The sequence below is a fragment of the Lupinus angustifolius genome, chromosome LG20 (assembly GCF_001865875.1).
Source record: "Lupinus angustifolius cultivar Tanjil chromosome LG20, LupAngTanjil_v1.0, whole genome shotgun sequence".
Taxonomy (NCBI): Eukaryota; Viridiplantae; Streptophyta; class Magnoliopsida; order Fabales; family Fabaceae; genus Lupinus; species Lupinus angustifolius.
Window position 1 is genome coordinate 8,925,273 of NC_032028.1, and position 11,845 is coordinate 8,937,117.

An 11,845-nucleotide genomic window follows, 5' to 3' on the forward strand; every position below is an offset into this window, starting at 1 on the left:
TTATAAATAATATACCAACAATAAAAACTTTACATCATTAATGCAGATTCATTAAAAAACCTTACCTAGTCTCTTCTACCACATTACTTATTTACCTGCTGGTAGTACAATCAGAGAAAAGCTTAATGCCAATTGAACTTCCACAAATTATAAAAGGAAAATGTCAAAAGGTTGATCTGGCATAAAGAGCAACAAGATAGGAATGTGGATCTTAAACCAAGTACCAATTCAACTCACATTCATGATGACCATCTGTAATGGTTCAAATTCATTCCTTTCCTTAAACCACAAACAAAAAGTCAATCTTTAAGAATAAAAGAAAGGCACCCTAAAAGGCTAAGAAATTGTCAATAATGCAATCAGAATTAAAAATCAATGCCAAATACTGCAGGATCAAAATTACAGTTACCCCAATTTTCCATTTGTCTCATCTTTCTTCAATCTTTCCTTTTTCCTCATGTTTCCACCTTCAATACCAACTTCACCATAACTTACCCTCTGAGGATTGGAGGCATAAATTAAAAAAATATAACATGAAAAGGCCATTACATAACCAATTTACATGTTGCTGGTATTCTATTTGAAACCCCTCCTAAAAGTAAGATTCACAGTGGGGTGCAGAGAATAGAGATAACACTTTACCCATAGAGATGTAAAAATACAAAAACTACCTACTATACATCCCAACCATCTTTCCGACTGTCAAATCCCCATTTGCGATTGGCCAAACTTCCATACATGTCGGAAAATTTCATCAGGCAACGACTTCGTAATCCGTAATGCACTTGTGTGTTTCGGCTAATCGCTGCTCCGGAAAACTTTGAAGTGTCAATTGCCCAAGCTGGTCTCACATAATCAACAGTCTTCAATGAGGTGCTTGCATTGGCGTACAAGTAATTTAGAAGCACGTCTTCACAGTTAAAGTACTTGTCTACCATTTCCCTCCCTTGCTTGGCTTCCTCACTCCAGTACCTCTTGAAAGCTAATTGAGAATCAATGAATGCTGCACCAGTAAGAATCATGTTGTACCCTTTATGCTTCCGGGCATATTTTTCTCCTCGGTATTTTAATGGACTCCCACTAATAAGTCGAGGATAGAATCCAACTATACGATCTGGGTATTGACGCCACACGTTAAAACCACGCTCAACATCATCACATGTCATCATAATATCATCATCAAGTTCAAGGACAGCTCGTGTCTTTATCAATGAGTCGGCCTTGAACCGATTATTTAAAGAGTTCTTTTCTTCTACCCTGATCCTCACTGGTACTGCAGAATCCAGTTCACTCAAATTTGGAGGAACTCCCTTGTTCCACACCACAACGATCTCCCTTACAGATGAGCATCTTGAGTAATGTTTCACATACATCTTCAAGTTCCAGAGGCGAGCATCATAGGTCATTGTTAGTAATGTGAACTGGGAATATTGTCCTTTCAAGGGGTAAGGTTGTTCTGATCCATTTCCCCCATAGATATTTTTAGCTCCCATGCACATCAATCCAACCCCGACTGCAAATATTATAGCAAGAACAAAGCTCCTAGCCCAAGGATTTTGGTTTATCTTACCTCGGAGAAATGTTGGGACTCTGTTCAAGCGAGTGCAAAACCGTCTTACTCGTGAAGAGAAGGCACTTGATCTTTCCCAAGCTGATAAAGCAAAACTCCTCTTCCCAGAGTTATGAATGAACCAATTGGGAGGGACAATGCAATTCACAAAACCAAGCAACACACCCAATAGAACAATGAAAACAGCAGCAACTGCAACTGAAGCACAACCAAGGATGAACCGCCGGTTTGAATCTCCAGAAGGAACACGATCCCCATCCATAACCCCGATCCAGTTACCTGATGGCAGTTGTTGGACATCTAGGTGATGGTAACGAGCACCATTCCAAGCATTTGGACCCTTGGTTGGCTCAACAAAACCCAAAGGCACTTCGACTTCTTTGTACTCCTCACTGGTAAGAGTTTCTATCTTAAAGACACGCACACGTCTGCCATATGTTTCACCACAGTCCTGGCCAACACGATAAAGATTCCCTTCATATAAAAATGGCCTGCCTCCATTGCGAGCACCCAAGCTCTTGTTAATGTTAAAGATGGGGTTTTTCTTGTGAGGTTTCCAAGGACCGAGAGGTGAATTGCTATACCAAATCTCCAGCTGCCCATTTTTCTTGGTGCCAAAACCAGTATGATCAGAGCCAAAAAGCCAATACCTCCCACTGTAATTGACGATGAAGGAATCAACAAGGGGCTTTTTCATGATGACCTTTTCCAATTTCCACTGTAAAGGGAAGCTAACTGCTTTGTAAAGACGAAGTTCTCCTTTTCTACTACCCTCAGGCATCATATATATCTGAAGTAACAAATGAAGAAAATGAAGATTACAATTATTGTAACTTTAATAAAATTATTAATTTAAGAAGTAAAAGAACATAATACAAGTTCATATACATCATCTTGATAACAGAATATGAATGCTTTTTCTAAGAAACAATACCTGGCCGTCATGCTCAAAGACATATGGAAAAGAAAGATGCCAATCTTCCTTCAAGGCAATGCCCAGTTGTTGCCATGTTGCTCCCTTATCAGTACTTTTTGAAACTCCAATATCACCTTCCATAGTTATTGAATTCTTTGTCTCATAGAACAGGTATAAAGTATCACCCTGAATTGTAAAGCGGATATAAGTGAATAGGTTCTTACTGATTTCTGATTATCCATATAAATAAATAAAAACAGGAAACTTCAAAGATGAACAACCTCGATAATGAGATATTTACAATTTTCCATAAATATTTCACATCATTCACGTATCCTCCACAAACATTTATGTGCATATTCTCATTTTTGCATATGCAAATATATAGGCTTTAAATAATCATACCATTTCATTTGGAGAGACTAACACACAATATACAGACTAAGATATCAAACCAACAACATAGAAAATTCATACTACAGACTAACGCCTATAAGGACCAAAGGCTGATAACTACAAAAAGTTAAATGCAGGAAATACTTTCCTGCAGCCTTAGTGATGCTGGAACTTGTAATTAACTTAAGCTTGGCCAATAAATTTTGTCAACCAGTAGAAAAAGGGAACGAAGAAAAAGGAAAATTTAGGGCATGGAACTGTTCTAGACACTCCCTATAATTGGCTCTATTCCTACCATTTTTTTAAAACATGAAAACCAGGAGGGCCCACTGTTTCTTTATTTATCTTTTATATTCGCAAAAGAGCCCCAACTTTATAGCATACAACCACCGATGGCTTTATAGTATACGACAATTGATGAGTTTATAGTATACGACAATTGATGGCTTTATAGTATACGACAATTGATTGCTTTATAGTATACGACAATTGATTGCTTTATAGTATACGACAATTGATTGCTTTATAGTATACGACAATTGATTGCTTTATAGTATACGACAATTGATTGCTTTATAGTATACGACAATTGATTGCTTTATAGTATACGACAATTGATTGCTTTATAGTATACGACAATTGATGCTACTAAAACTCGTACATTTTACCAATATCCTATTACAATAAAAAAGGACAATGACTTCTGCTGCACACACCCATGCAGATAGATACATTTGGTAGAAATCCCAGTTTTCCTGTTCTAGTATTTCAAATATACTGCTATGAGTAGTTCCTTAACAACACCTAATACTTGTAGTCAAGACATAATAACAACACCTTGTAGACAAGAATAACATAGAAGATGTCAAGCCTTAGCCATGAGCTCTCGTCTCACTTCAATGGTTACAATTTAACCTTTCCTGACCCCCTCCCCCTTCAACCGTCCAGGGGCAAAAGCAACAACAAAAATATCATTTGTATATAAGTATAGGCTATCTGCTTTCAGACTGATAGAACCTATTCCACGCTCCATATCATTTCAAAGTTAAAGGTCCCAGAATATTTTTTCCAGAAACAGACAAGTCAATCAATATTAATATTAATAATAACATGATGTATTGTTTAACTGGACCTATAGCATTTTATAATCATGCATCTATCCTTGAGTTTAAAAATTGATTACAAACACTGACTTGGCAAGCAGAGATAAAAAGGTATTAAAAAAATAACAGAAAGAATTAAAAAAAAAACAAGCAACAACAAAACATTCAAAGAATCTGAAACACCAGACATATGAATGAACCAAGGTGACAAGAAAATGTTACCTGAATAAAAAGAAATGGGTCTGCAACAAAATTACTGGGATAACCAGCATCAGAAACTGCAGCACACGTAACGACCGGATTGGCTACTGGCCAAGCAGCACTTTCATCATTCCATAAATTCGCCTGCACAGAATCAAAACCATCACATCCAAAGAACACAACTTTTAATTTCATCCACAAAACCCAGAAAAACTCACAATTAAAAAAAAAATCTTATGATGATGCTACTTGCGGCTTAATTCGAAAATACAACAGAACTTTCCACATCATATAATTCATAATTTACAACAGGGCTTAAAAAAACACTGAATTCAATCATCATCGTCATGATGATGATCAACAACTTCATCATCAAAAGTTAACAAAATCAAACAAATCTCAGAAAAGGTAAAAATCAATTTTTTATATAATTTCCCTTTTAGAATGATAACTTTGAATCAGAAATTAACACATACATGCATGTCAACAAAAAGTCAAAAAAATCAACAACCCCACAAAAACAACAAAAGGACCAAACCATGAACACAGAAAGAGAAAGGATCAAAGAAACTTACAGTTTCAATGGGTTTTAGAGAAAAGGGTGAATCACCATAGAAAATCCCAATTGACCAAGAACCCTCATTGTCCACTTGGCAACCAAAAGGGTTAAGAGCGGTTTGAACAAAAGGTGAGAAAACAAGCCAACCATAGAAGGTGGCAATTGATCCAAACAAAACAAAACACCCGAAGAAGAAAACGAAGCCTGAAGAGAAGATCCGGTTAGAGTTATGATGATTCTCCAATTTCCCTTTACACCAACACTTTTGCCTCATATCACAACAGCTACTACTATTACCACCATTACAACCACCAACACCGTTAACTCCGCCGCCACCAACACCGCCGCCGCCAATTATCATCTGCCCTGAACCCATCTCTCAAAAGGGTATCCGGAAATGCTCAGAACCGCTAATTCCAACGCCGGAATATCTCACAAAGCCGTGGCTGCGCCACCGCGATGTACTACGGTCACACGCATTTCAAAACAAGTTTGTTTTTTTTTGGATTTTTTTGGTTTCTCTCTCTTTTCTGTTGTGTGGGGTTTTCTCTTTGTTTTCCTTTTCTTTCTTTCTCTCTCTGAAAACACGGGACAAAGTGGTAATTTCTGAGAATTGTTGTGTGACTGGAACATAACAATCCTTACCTTAGTGTCTATATATAATTCAGTTTTCCATTGACAAATGTTCCACGACGTGTTTCCCTAAAAACAAAATAAAAATATATTTTCACTCAAAAAAGAATAGTGATTCCATTCTTTTATTTTTAGAAATAAATATTTTATTTAGTTAACAGAATAAAATATATTTTATTTTTTCCTATTATGGGATGTTTTATCATCTCTAACCACTAAAATTTGTTTTATTTAATGATTTTCTATAAAATTATTTTTAAAAAATATAAAATGTGTCATAAATTTAATGTCTAAATGAGATAATTAATCTTCTCAAATGAGTAGATGTTTTATTTTCTAATTAATTGATAAAAAAATAAAATAAGACAGAGAAAATTTAATAAGAGAAGTGAAATTAAAAAATCACCAAAAAAATGATGGTAGAAAATCTAAATGTAATCTAAACTAGATGTTTTCTCATGAATTCAGCTTTATTAAAAACTTAATGATAGTGTGATCAAATCAAATCCTGCGTTCTTAAGATTATGCCACCTTTTAGTTTTTACCAACTTGATTATGAGATGACAGTTTTCCAATATACATTTCATATAAAGTGGGTATAGAAATAGGATAGCCTAGGTTTTACATTAAATATGTTTGACCTATATATACCATATAATAGTAGATTTGATTTGTTTACCTGTATTAATTTTTTAAAACCTAAATCTGAATTGTATGCATATTTAAATTTCTATTTTGTGTTATAAGGAATTTAATAGATTATTAGTAAGCCATTAGAGCTGCTTTTAATTCTATTTATGTAACACAAATAATTAAGTTATATTTTACATATGTTTTTTATACTTAAGTTTAATATATATATATATATATATATATATATAATTTTAATTATATCAAAATAGTATAAGGTGAATATTAATATATGATATAATTAAATAGTTCAACATATTAACCTTAATTACCAACAAGACGTTAGTCTGTTGGTTATGGTTTCGCTTGATCATCAAGATGGTTCGACTATTATGAGCAACATTTGTTGTAAAGGACAGTAAAGCACTCCGAAATGGATTAATTCATTACATATATGATGAATGGATACTCTTGTATTACCAAAAAAACACATCCTCTTTAATAAATATCCTTTTTATATTATCTGAAATCTCTTCTATTACAACAAGGTATGATGTAAGACATCGTTAGATCTCCAGAATGACTAAAAATTTAATGGTTCGATTCATGTAAGCGACATTTATTGGGAGAGACAACTACGAACCCTGAAAAGAATTAGTTCATTACTTATGAGGTAAGAGAATACGATTGGTAGTACATAAAAAAAATATTTTATTAAATAAAGTCTTTTAAGAAGTTTTAAGTAGAGATGGCAAAAAACCTCGTACCCGCGAGTAAAACCCATACGGACACTAGTACGGGTTAGAAATGGGTACCCACAGATTTTACAAACGGGTTTTTAAAAATATTCATAGTACATACAGTCGGGTATGGGTATTTTTGTACTCGTGTCTGCGTGTATCCGTTCTTTATATAATTACTATATTATCTTTAATTAAAATAAAAAATACGTTATTCTAACCTTCATTACATTATGTACATTTTTTTTTTTACTTTGTTTACATTTTTTTACATTGTTTACATCTTTTATTGAATTTGGTGGTAAAACACTCTTTAAATATTATTACATGTGTAGAAACACACATGTCTTGCAAAGAAAATATATTTTTTGTTAAGGAAATGAAAACATTAAATCACACAAATAAAAAACATCAATAAATTTTAGAATTTTTTCAAATAATTAAGTTTGATCTCATTTAAAACATAATAGAAGAATAAATTTATTTATAATATAGGAACCTGCGTGTACCCGTTATGCACACAGGTACCCAAAAATACCTGCGAAAAATCCACATGCAGATACCCATACAGATATGGGCGAACATGAGAAATACTATCTTATTTTAAAACGAGTAACGAGTAGCAACTACCAATATTTACCCATATTGATTGTCATCCCTACTTTTAAGTAGCTAGCTGATTCCCTCAATTGAGGGGCATTGAAATCATCCTTTGTAGATAGCAATACTAACCCAATTGTTGCCATTCATCGTTAATTCTTATAGGACCGCATTGCATCCAATGGGATTCGGAAGAAACATTCCTTTGACCGGTCAAATTTCAAACATGGTCTCTTTCGTAAGAATTCAGGGTCCTTCCAAAATATCTCTAAACACTAATTTATTTTTATCATGAAAATTGAAAACATTTCGGTCATGAAAAATAATAATAATCAGCAAACATCTATAAATCATTCTAACATTTTTATGGCCAAAGAATGTTTAAGTGGATAGAACTATTTACTTCAAGAGTAAGTTTTTTAAATTTACTTTTTATTTTAGTCATCAATTATAGGAAAATCCAATAGTTTGAATTAGTAAGTAGATCTAAATCATTAAGTATTCATAGAATTAATGACTAAGATGTGGAATAAGTTTTAAAAACTTATTTTTGGATTAAGTGGATCCCACTCATTAATTAAACCTAAAAAATTACAACACATCAACCACACACATTATGCATTCTTTCACAATGCCACAAATTTTTCACACGAAGACCACATTTATCACAAAGAAGCTGAGAATTAAGTACCCTTTAAAGACATTATTATCATCCCATGAAAAGTTCCCCACCAAAACATTTTTATCTTTTATGATTTTAATCCTCCATGACACTTTCCAACTACTTTCATTACCCCCATCAATAACATTTTTATATTTTATGACATTTTCATCTTCCATAACACTTTCCAACTACTTTCATTACCCATCTTGAAAATTATGATCCCTCATATATATATATATATATATATATACTTACTGGGGATGCTTGAAATATGGTATTGTGTTAGTTTTGCATTGTCTAATATTATAATATAATAGATTATCAATTTTATATATTAGACTCAAGTCATTTGTTGTATTGTGCACCAAATATAAGCATTAAATAGAAACACCACTTTGGCACTTGGACTCATGTGTGTGACAGAGCTTATAATCATTATTCTCTAATAATATCTTGTTAGTCGTTCAGCACTCTCGAGGACGTATGCACAATTGGTCGAACTTCGTTACCAAATTCTCTTGTTTATTCTCTTCTATTTATTCTATACACTTTATTTGATTGCTTGTAGCCAACGTTGCGCAACAAATGCTTCTGTTGCACCAACAATTGGTATCAGAGCCAATTGGTAGATGACTCTTGACCTATGCATCAGGTTATGGCTAAAGAGGGTGAAAGCGTGATGACTAGACAAGATCGTCAAAGGTACTGCGCAAAGATAAAGTAGATGAGTTGAATGAGAAGAAAATATAGCGGAACTTTGGTAGGGCGATGCATGTGTTGATCCAAAATCCCAGAAGTTCATGTACTGGATTAGGATTAAGGTGGAGATAGAGACTCGAGTGTTGAGTTTGAGATGAGAAGTGAAATATCCTAGTGGCATGTCTGAGACGTCATAATGAAGGATGTTAATTGTTAGTAGATCCACAAAAGCAAGAGGCGTTGACTGGCTTTGATGTAAGGTGTAACATAGACATTGGCTTGATAAGGTGTAACACATACATTGTTAGAGATGTAGGGTGTGATATGGGTATTGACTTGCATGCAAAGATGTGACAAAGACATTAGTTAGTATTGACGTAAGGTGTGCGTTGTGGGTATACTCCTTATTGTGGAGTATGATAGTTCTTTTGAACTAGGACTATTGGAGTAAACAATGATGGTAGCGGTTGAGGCTTTCCAAGGAAGCTCCAAGATTCAGTTTGACACAGTATTAAAGAGGACGATTGTTGGTGAAATTTTGTGCAGAAGATCTATATATCAAAAGACTTACTAGCAATAGGTGGTTAGACAACATGTTCCATTTGATGGTGGTACGAGAAGTTGCACTACAAGTTTGGAGAGCTAGGCTCTTGCTAACATCATCAAGAATACTCATAAGGCTTATGCTGAATCGGAGTAAACTTCTATGTGGAGGAAATGTTAAAGAGAATTAGGCATTGAGCAAAGTGAAGTCAGATATTTTCTAAGGTGAACATTCTTATATAGATTTTCTAAAACAAAGTCTGATCTGGTCTACCATATTTCCACCCTTATTTGCAACCATTAAAATGGTTGACTTCAAAGAGATTTGGGAAAGAGGCCTAAATAACATATTAGGAAATCTCACATCAACATACCTTGGAGACTTAAGAATTCTCTTACATATTTTATAAAGAAATTGTCAAATATTTCCTCATATACAAAACAATACTACTATCATCATATAATTTTTTCTATGCTAGATAACTAAATATTAATATTAAATTATTATATATTTAAATCAATGTGATTTTTAATATGATTTTAGGATTTAATATGTATACAATGATAAATTAACTATTTTTACATTGTCGGCTCATCATCTTCTATTCATATATTAATCATTATTGACTATTAAATAAAAATAATACAAAAATTAATATTGAATAATATATTGTGAGCGTAAAAAAACTCTACACTAACCATGTATAGATATTAAACTCATGATTCTATTGACTAATAAAAAGAAAATGACTCACAATTGGGTGCACCAAATTTTATCACACTGTCATCACTGACGTGGTTAAATATTTACATTTTTTATTTATTATTTATTATCCATTCAAAAATTCATAATAAATATATACTTAACCAGACATAAAATAAATTAATACAAAATCAAAATCAAAATATTTAATGAAACTAATGAGTTTATGATTTAATGTGTAATCTCTGGGTAAGGATATTGGAAGTTCAATCTTGCATTCTTAATTATTTAAGTATTCTCTCTCTGTCTATCTTAAGATTTACATCTTGATTTAACTTAATAATGTCTGAGTCCATAAAAAAAACTGTATTCCACTAGTTTTTCTTCCATGCTAAGTTGCTAACTGAGCCACACTAGTTAATGCTATATATTCTGTCTAAAAACTTGAATGCCAAACTGATAAAAACAAAGTCCCCTTTTTAAAATTAAAAGGTAGTTTATTTAAAAGTTTTAAAAAAATATATGGCTATCGTATTTTTAATTAATTTTAAATATTGTACTAAAAAAATTAAATAAGTCTTTAATAATAGTTGTAGTTTTTAGTGTGCAATGACAATTTTCTCAAACTACAATACAAGACTTATGCCTTTGGAGAGTCCAGTAATTCAAGTGATTAAACCACAATACAAGACTTATGCCTTTTTTTTTTAAATCCCTAGAAATTCAATTTTGAATAAAAAATTGTGAAATCCTCTCTCATATCTTAGTAAAATTCTTCACTGCTATCACTTCTTATCTGGTTGTGATTCCGAGAAGCCATGTTGTGAATGGCCGATTTTGATGGTAGTAAACACAAATTTGTGTTCGCAACCTTGTGTCGCTAGTTCCTGCTTCGTCATGGCGTTGAGCTCCGCCATCATCCTTCCACTGCCAAACACGGTTTAAGTTTGAGAAATATTTTCATACACTAGCTCTCTCATAAGAAAAACATACAATTCTCAACTTCTTGCTTTTCTTTGGAAGGCACCGTCGAAGGGATCACATTTTTTTATTATAATTTGTGTGTAACCATGAGTCACGAGTAAAAAAAAATATTTAAATTAAAAATATAATTATTAAATTTTTTTGATCAATTATAACTGTGGCATATGGATATAGAGTAAGACAAAAGATGTGATTTCACCATGGATGATGTGAGAGAAATTTTCACATTTTTTTTTTGTTAAAAATTGAATTTTGAGGATTTAAAATCTTGACCCTCTAATATTTTCTTGAGTTACACGTTTTAATCTTTTGAAGTAATAAACTCTCTTGGATTAGAGAGGATCCAAACACTTGTGGAAGTGTCAAAATTATTGAAGTATACTCTTTGTCTCCGTCAAATGTGAATGAAATATTTATGGGTAGGTTTTTTTTAAAACAGAGATAAATCACAAAGATATATTTATAGTGCTTTCTGTCATATAATCCTATATTTTACCTTTATTATGAAGTGGTCCTTATAATCTAATAAAAGATAACGGAATCTTAAAACTCATTAAGGAAACTTGGATGATTTTGCTTGTGAAGATATTCTTTTCAACTTTTGAAAGGGGCAACCATCACTAACGCCTGGCCATCGTATTTAGAAGGCAGTGTTTGGCTGGATTACGAATATAAACCGAGCTTAGGCTTCCAATTTTGAATATACAAACACAACTGAAGGTTGGGACCATTTCCTCTAATTTTCTAACTAGGAAACACGGTGTGTATATACCAATAACCATACCATAAAACAAAAAGGTGGATATAATCCTGTGAATATTAGAATCTGCATATATGTAAATATATAGTGGTCTTGATTTTCATGCTTTATTAATTAACAGTAATTGTTCCATTTGGTATTTAG

The 11,845-nt window shown here is 32.8% G+C and overlaps 1 protein-coding gene across 1 annotated transcript; it reads right to left on the minus strand.

The window, feature by feature from the left end:
- LOC109336297 (glycosyltransferase family protein 64 protein C5) lies at nucleotides 222-5,381 on the minus strand. Its single transcript, XM_019572814.1, has 4 exons — nucleotides 4,762-5,381; nucleotides 4,208-4,330; nucleotides 2,505-2,672; nucleotides 222-2,360 (listed from the first exon to the last, which is right to left on the minus strand). Exons 1-4 carry the CDS (start codon nucleotides 5,119-5,121, stop codon nucleotides 675-677), a joined length of 2,337 nt encoding a protein of 778 aa, XP_019428359.1. The 5' UTR covers nucleotides 5,122-5,381; the 3' UTR covers nucleotides 222-674.